General features: G+C 32.3%; 1 protein-coding gene across 1 annotated transcript in view; it reads right to left on the bottom strand.

Moving 5' to 3' along the window:
• Positions 1-294: 294 nt before the first annotated feature.
• Positions 295-19,487, bottom strand: part of LOC106110350 — an 86,763-nt gene continuing 67,570 nt past the window's right edge. The window contains exon 3 of the mRNA XM_013292149.1: positions 295-2,065. Within this exon, the coding sequence (XP_013147603.1) occupies positions 1,913-2,065 (153 nt within the window). The 3' untranslated portion in view covers positions 295-1,912. The remainder of the gene's footprint in view (positions 2,066-19,487) is intronic.

Here is a 19,487-nt window from a genome sequence, read left to right as displayed (position 1 = left end):
TAAACACATTGTTTTTTTTTTAATATCGTTGCTATGAACGGAACTGATTGATATCTCCTCGCAACCACACAATTATAAAAATACTTAAATTTGAAGCCTCTTAATAACTTAGTTTATTGAGTAATCAGCTAGCGAAGAACTATGTCATATATTTAATATATTTTAATGATTAGTTACTTAATAAAATTACAATTTAAAAATAATCTTATAAACAAACGGTAACTAGCCCAGTCAGAATTCTCTTTCTTACCATTTTAATTTAAAATTTCATTATCTGTAATTTTGACAGGTTGCTTTTTAAAATATTGTTGCTGCGGCTACGTTACGATGTATGGATAGGACGTATCAGAATTAAATTATGTTGTGATACAAAAAGACGGACTACCGTTCACTTAAATCAAATTATTTACATCAATATATTATATATAGTTGTAATAAAATAGACCTCAGATATAATTCTCAAACGGCTTGGCACGTAACCTAAATAATAATCTAATTTATTTAATACTAGTATAAAAGTTTTTTAATACAAAAATAATATAATGAGATCAATCGATGATAATTTTAGGCTGCTCTCTTTGGAACAAATGAAGACGTGTTTTTGATTTAAGAAAACGAAATATCTTTTTCTTCACAAATCCGCGACTGGTCAATACTTAGGAATGTAAAAATATATGAGCTCAAACATACTGTGTTACCAATTTTTCATAAGTAATTCAACTTTGTAACATGTATTAAGCCACTATTATGTTTGGGTTTAGAAACTGGTAGACGGCTGGCACACAAAGTAAAACGTAATATTATAGTATAGTAACTTAAATATTTTCCATTTAAATGATTCAGAGCATTAAAAAACCAAGATAAACAACAAATTTGAATTGAATTACAATAACATACAGACAAAGAACCAGTAAAAAAATTTAATTTGATGACACAGTACGCATGAAACTTATACAATATCTGTGAGTTTTGTTGTGTGGTAAGATTATTTTTTAAATAAAAATTGATTCAATCAGAATCAATAGGCAAATATTATATAAAGTTATAGGCATATTTCGCATTAAAACGTTTAAATCGACGTATGTATTTCAGTACGGTATAATTATCAAAAATTGCTTACAGATTTATTAAATATTTTTTATATAAATTGTGCATTAAAATTTGTCAATACGAAATTCTACATTTAACACCAAAAGCATATTTCATTCTATAAGTATTACATTATTACTTTTCTCGTTGATTTATTTCTAATTAATTTAATAAATCCATTTCAAAAACAATCGCCGTAAGTTTTGTTTCTGATAGTTTTACTTACAAATGAAGAAAATGTTCTTTAAAAAACATATAAACTTTATTAGCAGCAAAACACTAAACTCGTAAATCATTTATTATGTCTCCCAGCTCATTAAAATTTATAAGTAAAAGTGTGTATTTACAATATTTTAGTCTGGTTGACAATTAATTAAAAAAGTCATTTAAAATTGATATTTCCATTTATTGTAAGTAAATTGACTTTTGTGCCCTAAAATATTACATAAAAATATTACTGGCTGGATTTTCGCGCCTTGGTGATATAAGTCATCGAATTTTAATCAATCATTATAATTTTAATCGATTTCATTTCAAAAATAATGATAACATTTTTTTAATCATTTCAAAACATCTTTGGATTACATTTTGTAAATTTAATTTAAATCGAGAGCATTAAGTGCAACTAACAAGCGATTTCGATTAATATATTTCGGCTATACATATAAATATACAAAACGTCTAATCGTTGACGGTAGCGACGTCTAAAGAGTTATTGTTATATAACCGTTTAGACAACTGTTATTAATAACGTGATTAACAGAATAATATTAACATATTCTTATCACATTTATTGTTTACTTCTTCGTTGTTTGATGTAAATTCATCGCTTATTCGCTAGAAGTTTCCATCCCAGCATAAAGAGAACAGCAGTGCATATGGAGCCAGATAACTTATCTGGTATTATAGAAGAGAAAATGGATTCTGATGATGATTTCTCCGGCTGGTAAGGTTCTTCAGGTGATGATGAATCAGTCTGAAATGAGATAAAATAACTTACAGAGACACTTTTATTCGGTTACATCGTATTTTTATATAGACCAACGTTGGCTGGTGATTGTTCAACGAAATTTAAAAAAAATGTTACTAGGTGCGTTCTTCCAGACTATGTTCTACATCTGTGTAAAATTTCAACAAGACAATTTTCTATATTCGTCTAAATTATGTAATTTATAATCTCATTAATATTTTAAATACAAAAGTTTAGATGTATGGCTGTATTGATGTTTGTTAGAGTTTGTAGCCTAAAGGCTGGACGGATTTCGATGAAATTTGTCATAGATGTAGAGGATAGTCTGAAAGAACACATAAGATTACAGTTATTAACAGTAGAAATATCTCACAAGTTACAAATAATCTAGTAAATGACTTTATCACATCGTAACTAAACTATCCAATAAATTTTAAATAACATTCTTATAAGTATTCCGTATCGAAATAGCAAAATCTAATCTGGCATACAGTCATAAACTTAGCGACTCTATAAAGATTGCGAACGCGGGGAGCTATAAGAATGCTTCTGGGAAGCACTTTTTATAGATATTAATAAAACAATGCACTCGTAAACTTTAGTGGAGGGTTTGCTGCACTGATTCAATATTTATACCTTACGATTTTCTAATCGCATAAGACCTAGCGTACGATTCTGGCCGCATGTGGGGTTTTTAGTAGTAAATCAGTCAAATTACTACTGGTGCGGTTGCAGTGCTAATCAAAATGACGATCGCAGCAAGAATCGTGCGGCTACGCCTTAAGTGGAAGTAAACTTTTATTTTGTAAATCTCTTATGTTTAAAAAGATTTACATATCCATCGCAATTTTGTAGTGTAAATGTAAATAATTTATTGGCATTTATAAATGTTGTATAGTGTCGGTTTTATGTGAGAAGTTTTGAATAGTGTTGTAACGGGGACGTAACGGTAACGATTTTCTAAAAATAATCGTATGGTGTAAAATTGTGTTAGTTGTAATTCATGTGAGTGATGGCGTTTTATTATTAGAATAATTTGAATTGTGTTTTTATTAGGCTGTAAGCGAATTGCTATTGCTTCAAAGTAAAGTCGACTATAAAATATTCGATAGTATTATCCGGAAAAAAAATTGTAAAAAGATTTTCATGAAAAATCATTTTTTTTTTCAAGTTAACGAGGTAATCCTTTAGATAGTATACTCATAATCTACTGAATAATACTTTTGGTCAGGAATGCCAAACCTTTTTGGGCACATTTTGGACACGACACTGATTACAAAATACACTATGCATTGCAAATAAATGTGATCTTACATTAGATATATGAGTAATAGAGTAGTTTTGTAGAAAGAGGAAATTATTTTCTCACACGTATTTCCCCAAAGCGTCGGTGGCTCAGTGGTTTAAGCACTTGTAATCTACAGGTCTTGGGTTCGAATCCCGCCATGTACCAATGTGATTTTCGATTTTTGGAATTTTCATATATACATAATTTACCCGACGTTCTTACGGTGAAGGAAAACATCGCGATGCAACCTGCACAGAGCGGCGAAGAAATTCAAAGATGTGTGTAAAGTCAACCAACCCGCACTTGGCCAGCGTGGTTGACTATGGCCTAGTCACCCTAACTTTAGGGTAGGCTCCGAGCCCCTCGGTGGGGACTTATAGTGAGCTGGTGATGATTACCCCCAATAAACATTAGTTTCGAACATTGCTAGGGCTTGTTTTGTTTAAAGTGTTTGATTAGTTTATAGTCTGGTTCGCTATAACACCTTTGACAGATGTTCAAACAATAGAAGCCACCAAGGATCCAATTTAATATAACCACAGGTGGGGAGCGATCCGTATAATCTAAATTAGAACACCGCGATCCTCTTAGCATCAATATACATTAAAGGACTGCTCTATAATTTGCTTAAACGTAATTTTCCTTCAACAATAAACCGCCACCAAATTACTTTTTTCAGTATTAAAGAGATAAGGAAAACAAATACGAATCTAAATTAGATAGAATGGGAGAGAATACATTCACCTGATAATCTTACAAAGCATCAATCGAATGGAATCATTTACATTCGCGTACATTTTATGTAAATAAAAAATAGGAAGGAGCAATTTTTCTACCCCTAGATTGCACGTCAAGTCAATTTGTACTTAAACAGATGGTAATAAGATGCAAATTCGAAAAACAATTGAAGACCTAATTTTAAATACAATTGAAATTGACATTTTAAATTGAGTCGTATATTTTTAAGGACGAAATTCGAATTTCCTTTGACTTTTTGAAGTTTATAGGCTTTCAAATATAGAAGTGTACAAATACAAAGATTGTTTAGTTGCCAAACTATCTGATAGAGGTTGTCAAAACAAATAAGGGTCAAATAAAACTCCGCAATGGTTTCGCAAATATTGGGAATGCATTAAAAGTCTTTGATTCTATATTCCCGATATCATATTTGTTTGAATAGAGAAAAACAGATTTGCAAGTAAAATGTACATAGACATCAAGCGACTTGATATTGTATTCAATAAACAAAATTTGGTACAAATAATGTTTTTTCTAATTGAACTTTTCAATCGGTGAAGATTATTAAAGTCACTACAAAACAAAATATTAACCACTACACTTATATTGCTGTTTTTTTACTCTTTACGTCATATTCCTTTGATCTTTCGCAAGAAAATATAATTTAAAAAAATTATCGAACACGAAAATAACAATCGTATTAAAATCCTTTCGACCCGTGTAAGCGTAATAATAATGCGCGCAGAAAAATACCTTTCAAGTGGAACAAAAGACTCCTCGGATCACGACAAATCGCCTCAAAGGGATTGGGGTGGATAATTTTCACTCGATACCGATCCTGCTACTTTAAAAAACCTACAAATCTACATTTAAATTTGAACCAAAACAGTAGGTGTTAAGGTTGAATTTTGCACGCAGTTTCGGTGATACAATCTGTTGGGTTATTTACAATGTCGCGTTAGGAAAGAGGTTTTATGAAAGGAGACTCGAAATGAGTTATATTTAATTTCGAAATACTTTTTCTGCTTAGTCGCAAAAGAAATTGATTTACTTTGACGTTTGAATGTCTGTGGAGGTTTATTATAAACGTATGAAGAGAAAAAGAAATAATAAAGATATCAAATACATAAACGGGTTTCGGATGGAGTTTATTTTTCTTTTCTAAATTGCAGATAGATAGTTTTGCAACTAGGTGGACAAAAAACAGACTAAATTATAAGCTCACTAGCGCCATGCTGTCAATGTCAAAAATGTGTCACAAGCTCCGTTTCGTTAGCTATCACCTATTTTTCTTTTATGATATTTTCTATACCTATGCAGGCTCTATACATTTCTGGTAGAACTAACCTCGTTAGCAGGGCCTCTCGCCTACGCCTCTCGCATTTGGTTGCCGAGTCTAATATCTTTGACTAAACTTGATTTAGTATAGCTCTGTCTAATAGTATCACTTACAGTATAATACCAAAATACTGTTCACTACTTAATCTATACTCATATTTTAAAGAGGAAAGATTTGTATTGTTGTATCTATGAAACAATTGAAAAACTATATAAACTATAAAATAGTTGCACGATTAAAAAGCTGCCTTATTAATGAAAGAATAGGTTATATTTTGTACTATTTTTAATTCCACGTGGACGAAGTAGCGAGCAACAGTCCACAATATAGTAGAGAAACACTGATAATTTTTCTAATGTAATGTAAATAAACACATATTCGTAACATAAATTAATTTTCGTAGTACAAATGTAACTTTTTAGTATTAATTCTGTTCAACTCCCGATTCCAACCGTTTACCGATTGATAAAGAATTCATAGCTGCAATAACAAAATATCGAATCGCAGATAAAAGTCTTCAAGTCGACAGTTTTTATTGAACTTTCAATGTAGCACTTTATGAACGTAATGCGTACATTGTTGATTTTGTATTCGCAATTCTACTACCAATTTCTTTGAGTATCTTTTTAATTGTCTTTCGCTAACAAAGTTAAAAGTTTTTATTGTTATTAGCGATATCAGAAGTTGGTGTTACCTTCTGGATTCATACTAACTTGCTTAAGGCACATGAAAGGAGAGCACTGTTTTAAATCCTTTAAAACTTTAAAAAGTACTTCTTTTGATCAAACTGTACAAAGGTATTCACAGTTCCTGAAAAAACTGAAATAGCTGTATTGGGCCTTAAATAAATGGGATGTGGAAAAGAGATAGATACTGTATCTCACTATTCTCTCGTAAGTTTAGTTAGAGGCCTTTTTACAAAATAATTTTGATTTAGGGGTCTAACACGAAATTTTGAGAGAAAGTATCATAAAGTACATCGGCATATCTCATACAAATTTTCGATCTTTGAGCGGCAAAGACAGGAAATTCTTTTTCCACTAATAAGATATGTAGAATCATCAATCAATTTTAACAGTGGTAGTGCCCGCTTTAACATCTTAGCACGAACGGGCCGGCACGCCCGGTGTAATACCACGACCACACAGAAGACAGGCGTGAAATGGAAACAATTCCGTGTTTCGTCTGATGAGTGTGGTGCCGGAGGCCTAATTTAAGTCCCTTTCTCTTTACCACCCTTTTCTTATAAAGAGAGATTGGGAAGAGGAAGTGGATTTGACGGTGGAGGAGATGCATAGGAAGGGGAAATATCCTCTTTATGTGCGTCTCCTCCTCCGTCGGATAAGGGTAGGCAACGCATCTGCAATTGCGGATGTCTATGGGCAGCGGTCGCTTCGCCATTTTGGCGATTTCAGGTGGCCGCTTGCTCGTTTGCCACCTTATGTTATAAAAAAAAATCAAGAAATCATTTAGTAATTCGTCACTAGCGTTCATCCCAAGCGTTGATAAACAAAAGACATAGGATATTTTTAGTGGACAAGCAAACGCGGAATCGGCGAGCAATCATGTAATGGCGGTCGTTAAAAAACCGCGCCGGCAACAAATAATAATCTCTCAGGCAACGAGCGATACTCCTCGTCGACGTTTACGATTCAACAAATAAATTAAACTCGATCATAAAAAATATCGAGCTGAATATCGACGTGTGTCGCATCACTATAAAAAAAATGTCTGCACTCATAAACGCGTCACAATAAAAAACATGCGATATATTTCTTTGGTAGGGTACCGTTTATATACAAATGTGTTGTTAAATCTATGTATGGTTTCAATTTATCAAAACACTCAACTTTCAGCCATATATTTTGAAAGAATCTTTGCAATTACTTTTAGGTTTTACAATCTTTATCGATATAATGAGAAAACATTTACTGTTTTAATCTGAGTGGAATCCAAACTCAAAGAAAGAGATGAAAGTAAATTATGAGTCAACAAAAACCTTGAGATTTGTATTGATTTTAAAATTTTTTCCTTGGGAAGACATCTATCATAAGGCATTAGCTGTTGCTCACGACTTTTCCGCGTGAAATTAAAAAAAAAAATATAGCATTCTAAAGGAATTTTTTTTTTAAATCGGTGTAGTAGTTTTTGTGTTATTCCAATACATAAAAAAATAAAAATCTTTCCTCTTTATAATAGTATAGATTTACGTCATCAATGCTTCATATTTCGAGATTTAAAAGTCGATCTGCCTTTTTGGGACAACATTATTATTATAAACAGTGATTTTTTAAACGTTATTTACGATCGCGCCATAAGGATTTTGGCTAATCGCTGTCCCGTAGTAAAGCGGGATACCGTGCCTCGTAAATGTACCGGCGACGTGCCTCATAAACTGTTTATAGATCGGAATACATTCCCCGGTTATGCTCATAGTTTAATGTCGTATACGCAATAATGCACCGACTAATAAAGACATCTTTATTTGCTTAAGGATTATTCTGTTTCATTCATTTTGTGAAACGGAACGGAAAGTAGTCAGTGTTAAGTGTTTTTATTTAAATTTTAGAGGTACATTACTTACTCTACATATTGTATATACAGGTGTAGAGTAGTATTTGCTCTATCTGTTTGTAGAATAAATGACATCGCATTGTACCATTTTATAATTTAACTAGCTGTTGCCCTTGTCTTCGTTCACGCAATATTAAGATAAAAAAGTAGCATATAATATCGACTCTATGTAATCTCTTTCGGAGGTTACCCGGAAAAAAGTGACTTGCGGACTGACAGACAAAAAGTTTAGATGCGGTTGTCGTTATCAGCAACGCAAATACATTAACTCCCCGAAATCTTGAATTTTTCTTTTGACATTACAAAAAACACTCCAATTTTATTATATGTATAGATAAATTGGGAAAATGCTAGCTTTTAGCTTTGAGAAAAAAAAACTTCAGACTTCGTAAGATTTAAATTATTATTTATTAAAGTCCTTGACAATTCGCGCTTTCATTCGATATCATAATTGATGGGTTCATCAACTATAGGTAATTAAGATAAAAGAACCTGCTCAGATAAAAAAGCGAATAAACCTTTTAAGTTATAACTTAAAACGGTTATAATTATAATTTGTAACGGCACTAAAAAACTCCAATTAGCGTTAAACACGTCGCTTAATGTATCGAGCGCTTTATCACTGCGATTCAGTCCCGTCGTAAAATGTTACAACGCATATTATTCATAAAATGACGTGACGTCATTAACGTATGCGCACGCGCCGAGGGCATAAAATCACGTATAAAATTCGGTTATACAAGTTCTACATGTGACAGCTTCGATTTATGATATTATTGTTTCTTTTTGGATGGTCATAACGAGGGCAATGTGGGGGAGGTGTACATAAGTCTTATTTCGATGTTTACATATTTTTTACTGACAGAAAAAACCTATTGAACTAAAATGAACTTACTATTTATTGTTTAAATAAGTCTATGTCTATATAGTTAAACTGTTACAAGAATCTTATTGGAAAAAAATTTAACACCATAAAATTGCGATGAATCACAAAAAAATGTTTTGTAAATTACATGCTTTACATGAGAATTATGTGCTAGGGAATTGCATTAACTTGACAGGGATGAACTTTGTTGTTAGTTGAATTTCTAAAATTGTTTAAGATTATTTTTTTATATTTTCTACATATGATCACTATATAATTTTTTAACTAGCTTTCGCCCGCGACTCCGTTCGCGCGGAATTAAAAAAAAAAACAAAAATAATTAGCCTGTGTTCTTCCAGACTATCCCCTACATCTATGCTTAATTTCATCGAGATCTGTTCAGCCGTTTAGGCTGCAAACTCTAACAAGCATCCATCCAACTTTTGGATTTGTAATATTAGTAAGAAGTAATATATAAAGAACCAATGTTTTATGCCTGGTTCACGCTTGACCGCTGTCGACGCCCAACAGTGGTCGTTAAATTTTCTTTATCGACAGTTAAAGACACTAATGACTTGACGAGGTTTCAAATTTGTCGTGAATTTAATTTTATTACTTTCAAATAAATACTTGATTCGATGCGGTGGTGGTTTGAGAACAAAAAATAAACTAAGTAAGATTACCTTTGTCCATTTTTTATTTAATTAATAGTTTTTTTTAACTGTAATTCAGCTAAAGAGGGTTTTTAACTAGTTTTGTAGATGAATGCAGTTTGTTGTGTGACTATTGACGTTTCGTTTAATGCAAGAATTACTTAAAACTAGCTTTTGCCTGCGTCGTTGTCCGCGCAGAAAAAAGTAATTAGTAAATAGTGTGTATTCTTCCAGAAAGTGTTCTATATATATGCCACATTTTATCAAGATATATGCAGCGGTAGTTAATTAAATTGAAAAAACATCCATACATACAAACATTCGGATTTATAACATTTAGTACAAGATAAAATTATAATTTCAATGGGCGTTTTTAACACCCTTGGCGTAATTTTTCATATCCTTCTGACAATAAAAACAATACCCAAACATTTTTACGCGCATTTTATTTCAAGCTTTTTAAAATTCGAACATCTAAAACAAAATGGCGGCTGTAAAATGCGATCAGCTTTAGAACAATAATAAAAACATAACGCCTGTTCTTTTGCAAGCGACTGATAAGGGGGTTTTCTTAAGAGTTTAATTTTTATAACAAATCTTTTATTCTTTTACTTTATGTCGGAACAGTAAAAGGTATAGCGAATAAAAGGGAACCATAAAAATACCATTGTAATAAATAGACTTTTGGAAATATAATAACGCGAACTTTGTTTATATATTGATTTTGTTTTGTTTTTATTGTAATTTGTTTTTTTTTAATCAGCTTGAACTAAAATTACTCTATCACTATATGAAGTTAAGACCCAAGCATTGGTTATTTTTTTAGCTCCTTATTGTAGAATTTTCTTACTAAATCCAATTTAAATTCCTTAGAAACTATTAAACAACGTAACGTCACATTCGTCATTTTACATTGCCATAGCACGTGGCCGTGTGTCGTCTAAATCCATCGTTTATTTTAACAACTGATATGAAACTCGAGTTTTCCATCTTCTGTTGTAAAAAACGAAAGTCCTAAATTTAATATCGTTTTTATTGCACAGATTATAATAATGCTTCGACTGGGGTGCGGCTTTACGTACCATCGGAACACATCGTGTGTGGAAAAATATATATGTTACCGGAAATGTGTGATAACTAGGAATTGTATACTTTGTCTAGGAAAAGTATAGAATTTCGCAGCTGTTTTGGCAATGTAAAATGTTTAAAAGATCATTAAATACACACATATCCTGGTAATTACACATTTTGTAGATTTTTTTCCTATGAATATAATTGTTAAATGTAATAGCATTTGTGGGTTCTCAATAATTCCAAGCGATTTTAGGAGTTATACATTGCCTAGGAATTGTGTACAATGACTGATTTCATACATTTCCGTCAACATATACATTTACTACTTATCGCCCGCGACTCCGTCCGAGTGAAGAAATTGCAGCTAATGTTAATCATTACTGTTTTGTATAATTTTTCAATAATTAAATTCTGAATCAAATATTATAAATGTTTGGATGGATCAAATTTTGGATGGATGGATGTTTGTTAGAGTTTGCAGTCTAAAAGGCTGAACGAATCTGGATGCAATTTGGCATAGATATAGATGATTGTCTGGAAGAACACATAGGCGACTTTTTATTAATTCCACACGGGAGGAGTCGCCGGCGAAAGCTAGTCATTAATAAACAAAATCTGAGTATAACTCGATTCGCATTTACGTATTCAAGATATCGACAATAAGCAAGTGTTTTTACGCGTGACGCATTTGTTATGGCAATATTTTACGAAGTCAGCGCATTTAAACATTTTACAAAGGGGGTAAAGCTAAGCAATAACGTATGTTGTGTTTATTGACTTTGCGATTATTGCTTATTACAAAGATAATATTTATTATAAATAAGATTTTGTTTAGGCTACGTTTTACAATGTTAATGATAAAGTCAGAAGTAATAAATTAAATAAATAAATACCTTGATTAAATGAGATTTCACGGATTTTGTAAGCAATGTGAAAAAAAATTACATGTAAATTAATCTCAAATCCACTCTAAGCGAAATAAGATGAATTTAAACGAATTAATGATTTAAGTATGATGTAAGCGAGCGTCGGTGGCTCAGTGGTTTAAGCACTTGACTTGTAATCTACAGGTCTTGGGTTCGAATCCCGCCATGGATTTTATATGACTTTTGATTTTTCGAATTTTTATATGTACATAATTAACCCGCTGTTCTTACGGTGAAGGAAAACAACAACAGCAACCTGCACATATCGGCGAAGAAATTCAAAGATATGTGTGAAGTCAACCAACCCGCAATGAGCCAGCGTGGTTGACTATGCCCTAGTCATCCTAACTTAGGGTAGGCTCCGAGCCCCTCGATGGGGACGTATAGTGAGCTAGTGATGATGAAAGATTTAAGTACATTTTGAAACTAATTAAATTAAATTTAAACGTGGTCACTCAAAATTAATAAACTTGTTGATAATGCGTTTTAAATTCCATTAAATCATATAAAAAAACCCTAAAAGATTGTCTTTCATAAGAAGTCCTTCTTTATTATTTACTAGATGTTGCTCGCGACTTTGCGTGAATGTAAAAATATATATTACTCACTGATAACGTAGCTTGATAGTGGTGAATGAATTTTTGAAATCGGTCCAGTAGTTTTTGAGTTATTACAATACAAACAAAAATACACATCTTTCCTCATTATAGTAAAAATGAAATCATATATACTTAATTCAAATTCATACAATCCGGGCGACAGGCCCCTATCTGATGGGTAAGGCGTCGCAAATAAAAACACCGAATCCGCGGGGGAAATCTTTAAGGTCTGATTCCTTTTTATCTTTATTATTTTCCTCAGAGTTATGGCGTCACTCACCTATATCTGAAGTTTTCAATTTTTTGTAAACACATTTTTTGTTTTATTTTCTTTAAGGGGATATTACGAATTGAAAGTAAGATTAATAAAAAGTATCGAGGTAAGCTTCATACATATCTATTGATTCCACGAAATAATGTCACTTTCTAGTTCTCTATATAGATGAAACGTTTAGGGTAAAGAGAGATGACGTACTTTTGTAGTTATGAAAAGACAAACGCTTTAATATTTTATTACAGGTTCGAATCAGACTTCAAGAAGGTATAGGTCCTTGTTATTGAAAGTGGTATTTTTTTTAATAATGGGACGCAACGCCGAGAACACCGAGGTGGTCAACTATGCCTTTGGACATCCGCAACACCAGAGGATACACACACGTTGCGAGGATACAGATGCGTTGCCGGCCGTCGTTACCGTTGAGAACGGGGGGGGGGGGTTTCCTTGATATTGATGGACTACTAAAATATATGTACAGTATCGATTTTTTATATTACTGTTTTAAAAAGTTCCATTTCATTAAATAAATTGTTACTCTAATGCTGGGTTGCTGTTTCTATTTTTTTTTCTTTACCTAATGATTCATTAGGGTTACGTTTAGGTTACAACAGAGTAAAAAATTACGTGGTTCGTATTTCATGAAGTTTTCGAACCAAAAACACCAACGAATGGTTAAAAAGATAGCAAAAATTAACTAAGTTATGGGCAGGTAGCCCATCTTTTCCTGTAATTCAAAAGTAAAAGCTTACGCTTACGCACAAATGTTGATATCAAAACATAATAATGCTGTCCATAAATTAAATAAATGAAAATATTTTTATTACCTTTCGCCTCAAAGCGTACCTTCAAATATTTCCCTTTATCCGTCCAATTTCATCTCGGTATTTGCGTAGACATTTTTATTTCCAAGTCTTTGTGCGGGAGCATTTTTGTCGTCTGCCGATCTCATTATGATATACCTTACGCATTAAGATATGAGTAATTTGATTTGAATTTTGCCTTTGATGTGTCATTATTATGAAGATATTATCTACGCGAATAATAAACTCTTATATAAGAAACTAGCTGTTTCTTGCGGCTTAAACATAAACTATCTATACTAATATTATAAAGAGGAAAGATTTGTTATTTTGTATGTATTGAAATAACTCAAAAACTACTGCGCCGATCTTAAAAAATCTTTCACCGTTAGAATGGTAATTGAAGTGTGAGTAACGTAGTATTGTTTTTTTATTATGTTTTAATTTCACGCGGACGAAGTCGCGAGCAATAGCTAGTGTTAACATATAGCGATAACGATTGGTAAGCGTGATTTTGTCTTATCCAAAAAAATATAACAAGCGTCAGGACAGTTGAGTCCTAGGGTATTTAAGTCATTTTACTTACAGATATTATATTGTTAATTAAATAAAGCACGTGTATGGTTGTCATGGAAACAAACAATTGATGATCGTCGGTAAATTAAAGAACATTGCTAATAAAAAATTAAAAAGACAATAACGAGGCGTTACAACCCTTTCTTGCCACCTGACGGCGCCGTCATGGGAATGGAAACGTACAATAGGTATCCGATAGCCGTGCGGTTTTAATAAGATCGTTGCATACTACATTATTTTATTACATCTTACAATTAATTTTATTTTTATTTATTTATTAAGATAAACCAACAGGACAAATTTAATTTAATTTAACTCTAAGTATTATGGTAATTAAAATTTGTGCAGTTTATCTATTTTAGTATATCTCGTTTTTAAGATTGCAGTAATTTAAGTGTTACTATGTTCTTTTTATACTAGCTTTCCCCCGCAACACCGCGTGGTATTAAAAATAACGAAATTAAGTAGTGTATGTGATCTTCAAGCCTATGCTCTACATCTATACCAAATTTCATCGAGATCCGTTTAGCCGTTTAGACGACAAACTCTGACTATCCATCTAAACTTTCGCATTTATAATATTAGTAAGATGTATGTACTTCAATTTAATCCAATATCTTCATTCTACTTAAGTTACTTTACATGTTTTTCATATCCGTAAGTTTAAATTAAATTGACTTGAAATAGAATTAATGAAATATTAATAAGAAACAGGAAATGCAGACGAATTTCAATATCGCCAAAATATCCCGCCAAACAAATATTGTGCTTTTTTTACTTTAATATCATAAAAAATCGACGTATACCAAACACCTCTGACTAATTAATAGCAAACCCTCGGGATGCAGTACCTCTTGACGGCTCAAACATCGGAGGCGACGCTATAACGTAAATAAAAAAGAAATTAACGATAAAAAGTCCAAAAAATGTCGCATCCACTCCGAGTTAATGATACGCTATGGCGCGAACGAAACAAAGCTAAGAACGCATTTACACCGATACGTTGTTCGAATTCGGTTGTCAACACGGAAACTAGCGATTGCGTCTAGTATAATACTTATAGTTGAGATTATTAGTGTGATTATTGAAAATTATTTGTCTCTTTAAATACAATAGCCATGTTAGGTATTGTTTATCACAGTTCCTAAAAAAAACTTATTTATTATTCAATTAACTTATTATTCATTCAAAATTTTAATTTTGCATTTTCAATTTTTTTCAAGTTTAAGTAAAAAAAGTCTTCCATTTCATAGTTTATCTTACTAATATTATAAATGCTAATGTTGTTATTTGGTAGAGTTTTTAGCCTAAACTGCTAAACTGATCTCGATGCAATTTGGCATACATTTAGAACATAATTTTGAAGAACAAAAGGTTACTTAATTTTTATTTATATTTATTTATAATAAGATATATGTTTTGTTTTTATTAAACTTAGGAACTTATTATTTAATTTCACGCGGACGGAGTTGCGGGCAAAAGCAAGTAAAATAAATGTTGCGGTGTAACAGAGGGCCATCGACTTCAAGGTTCGAGGCTTGAGACGCTAGTAGGAGATGTCTCGATTTTTTCTACTATTTTTGATCCGTTTTCCGGATTTTTTCGCAATGAATAAGAAACGTCTCGACTTGCCTGGGCGCTAAACCTCAAGACTTGGGATCAGTCAACCGGGAAGCTATCGTACTTTTTGGTTTTATGATTTTTTCTTGATTACAAGTCATAAGTAATATTAGAGATTGATATATGTTCACATAATATCTGGCAGGGTAAAGGAGTCTGTCATTGGTTATATAACATACTAGCTGTTGCTCGCGACTTCATCCGCGTGAAATTTAAAAATTATAAAAATGTAGTCTATTTTACTCACAGATAACAGTATCCTTTTCTTCTACTCAGAGAAACATACCTTTCTAATGGTGAAAGAATTTTAAAATTAGCCCAGTATTTTTTAAGTTACTTCAATACATACAAATCCCAAAATACAAATCTTTCGTCTTTATAATATGAGTATAGATTTAGTAGAAAACAAATTCAATCTATTCTATTTTTATTATCATTTTATTAAGCAAACTGTAAGGTTTAAACATTTTTTTTTAAATTAAAACATAGTTTATTATTTACATTTAGATTATATTATGTTTACAAACATGCAATTCCTTTAAAATGCGTTACTGTAAAAGGGAGTGACGTCACGCACTCGCTCTTCAATTTCAAAATTTGTCTCCATTACACTCTCCACAAAAGCACACCCTGTGTAACTTGTTTTACCTTTTCCTTTGCATACATTTTTATCTTTTTCCGCTACAATATTCCTTTTTCCCCGTCGCGAACGTCTCGGATGATTGCTCGGTCGCGCACAAGTGGGCGTAGCTACAATGGGATGGCATTTTCTTTTTAATCCCTTATCTTGGACTCAAGAACACCCTGTATCTAGGGGTGGCTGAGGGAATATTTAAATGAGTCAGGTATGTTAGGATACCTGAATTATGTACGTGCTATGGAATTGTAACAGACCTTGTCTCTGCCCTTGAGGGGATGTGATTCATCCTTGTAAAGGGCTAAAGGGTGGGACGGGGGATAATGACGTATGTAGAACGTTACTGCAAAGGATTCAATGACAGTGAGTCATCGTAGGGATTTTTAAATCTAAGCTAGAAATAGTGACGTCATTTTTACTCATTTACGTTAATAGTTCTTTGAATAGTGAGAGAGAGTTAATTTAAATAGATGCGACATTATGATAGGATTCACTTAAAAAAAAAACTAGCATTCGCCCGCGACTCCGTCCACGTGGATTCAAAATAACAAAAGTAGTCTATGTGTTCTTCTGGACTATCCTCTTATATGCCAAATTATCTATATCCATTCAGCAGTTTAGATTAAAACCAAACATCCATCCGAACTTTCGTATTTATTACATTAGTAAGGTTATTCCCATAATGCTGTAATTTTTAAGATGAAAATCAAATGTAAACATTAAATTGTACAAAACCGGTATGTGTGTTTTAATTATTTTCTATACGTATTATTTATTCAACCAGATGAATATACAAAACATCCAACATTGAAAAGCTACGTCGGATCATCCCACCAATTTACTTATGAATATTAATCGCGTAGAAAAGGGAAAGACCGGGTAGATGGAAAACGTAAAAAACCGATTGAAAAAAAGGCGGACACCGTCAACAAAGAATCGGCGAACCCTCCACTGATCCTTGAAAATGTGAAAATATATTTTGATGGATGACAAAACGGTAAAGGACTCTCCAAGGTACGCATTTAATATTGAGAGTGTTTACCGTATTAAAATGGGAGATTTCCAACGATACCGTTTTCTAAGTTACTCCATGGGATGATATTTTGTTTGCACGATGTGGAACTACCTTTTGTAGATTGATGCTTTTAACATTTCTTATTTTTGTTTATTTGCCCGGAGTGAGATTTTACAAAAAAAATTTGGTATTTATGTGTTCAGATCTTCAGATTTAATCCTAATATCTTCATTATAGGAAACTGAGTTATATCTTTAAACGTATCTTTCTGATAGTCGGTTTCCCAGCTACATTTAACCATTCGTTAGTGTTATTGATTCGATAACCTCATGATGATTCCGAAGTACGTAACATGAGTTTTAATCAGTTGAAATTTAGGTCGACCTAACACTAATGAATCACTAGGTAATCTTACTATTATAAATGCGAAAGTTTAGATGGATGGATGTTTTTAGAGTTTGTAGCTCACACGGCTAAATTGGGTATAGATGTAACATAGATAGGATAGTCTGGAATAACACATAGCCTATTTACTTTTGATTTCTTAATTCCACGCGGACGAAGTCGCATGAGAAAGCTAGTAATAAGATAAATGGACACTTCAGCAAAATAACATAAGTAAGCTTTTGTCCGGAAAACTATCCAACAAATAATGTCTTAACAACTCCAAGAAACAATAATATACTTCAAGGTCATCTAAAATCAAATTTCATTATCCTATATAAGGAGATATACATTTGTACTGAAATTTTGCATTAGCGAGCATCACTAAATCACGTACAGAACAAACAATCGACTGTGCACAGATAATAAACCGTGCTATAAAACGATGCAACCATGTCTCAGTAAGTTATACGTCTTCTCTTCAACTGGCTAGTACGATGTAGGACACAGCTTAATTGCGAAAGGTTCCAAACGAACGTGGTTTGTACTTTATGAGTCGGATCTCTCCCGCTGAGCAGTTGTGACTAAAATAAACTCAATACAATACTGTTGTATGGACTTTTGCCATTTCGCAAGAACTGTATTTGATACAAGATTAGAATCAAGTTTTTAAATTCAACCATTGAATTAAAAAGTCGAGTATGTAGTCAGCTTTTCAGTTGAAATACATTTCAATTGCAAATATTAATTTATTAACAACTAGCTTTTGCTCGACAATCCGTCCGCGTAGAATTAAAAAAAACAACAAAGTGAAGCCCTATGAATACTTCCAGACTAACCTCTACATCTGTGGTAAATTTCATCGAAATCCGTTTAGGCTACAAATTCTAACAAACATCGATCTAATTTTGCATTTATAATATTAGTATAACTGATATTCTATTTGTCAAAATAAGGACACGTAAATGTGCTTTTTTCTACAACTTAAAAAAATGAAAAAGGAACAACAAATAAAAAGCGAGAGACTAGAAACAATTCATTTCCGAATAGTCAATAAATTACAAAGCTTTATGAAACATAACACTAGAATGAATTGCCCGAAATCCTAAGCTCCCATCAAATCCATCCAATAAGGCGTAAATCCCCCTCCTACTGTACCGTTCGATGTTTTGTGGGGCAATTAATTTCGTACTAAATACTAAAATAAGTTTATTTCACACTAAAAGTAAAGTTACAATGAGAGTGAAAGTCATCTTTGAAAGAAGAGGGCTAACAAAGTTGGGAAGAGGCTTTTTGTAAAAATAAAACTACAATGATCGCTGTATTTTAATTCTCTAGATATGCCTATTAGAGAATCAAGCGGAGGGACGTAGACCACGCGGGAGGCCGAAACTAAGATGGCTAGATTGATGAAAGAGATCTTAAAAACTGGAAACATAAAGCCCAAGATTGAAAATCGAAAGACCGATATGGAGAAAAAAAAAGCCTCTGATGATGATGATGATGTATAATGCAGAAAAATGTTGGAAATTGTTTTGATTTGATTATTATGAGACGATTACTTCAATCCAATTATTTTAATGGCAATTTAGGTTAAAAATATATGTGACGGAATATTTCAATCTAATGGATGGATATTTGTTAGTATGTATCTCCACATTTCAAAGATCTTGACGAAAATTAAATCTGGAAGAACACATTGGTAACTTAATAGGTTTTGTTTTAATTTCTTGCGAAGGAAGTTGCGTACAAATTCTAATATTAAACAAATAAAAGAATACTATATCCAGTAATTACTGTGGGCGTCACAGCCATGTTGTGTTTTAATAAAATATAGTCTTCTTTACCTCTTATGCTTTCTTCTAATTTGCACAGAATAACCTTACCAATATGGCCGTCGTGTCGTCGAGCTAGTGCAATACCCTTATTTTTGACATCCGACTACTATCCGATTATTAACATAACAAGCACAATTACGACATTTTAAAACCATAACATAAATATTTTAAATAATGTTTTGGATCACAATTACAAAGCTTATATTGTTATTTCAAATTATGACC

This window comes from Papilio polytes, unplaced genomic scaffold (genome assembly GCF_000836215.1).
Source record: "Papilio polytes unplaced genomic scaffold, Ppol_1.0 DF820678.1, whole genome shotgun sequence".
In the NCBI taxonomy this organism is placed as follows: domain Eukaryota; kingdom Metazoa; phylum Arthropoda; class Insecta; order Lepidoptera; family Papilionidae; genus Papilio; species Papilio polytes.
The sequence above is the reverse complement of the archived record's forward strand: the minus strand, read 5'-3'. Positions and strand labels throughout refer to the sequence as shown.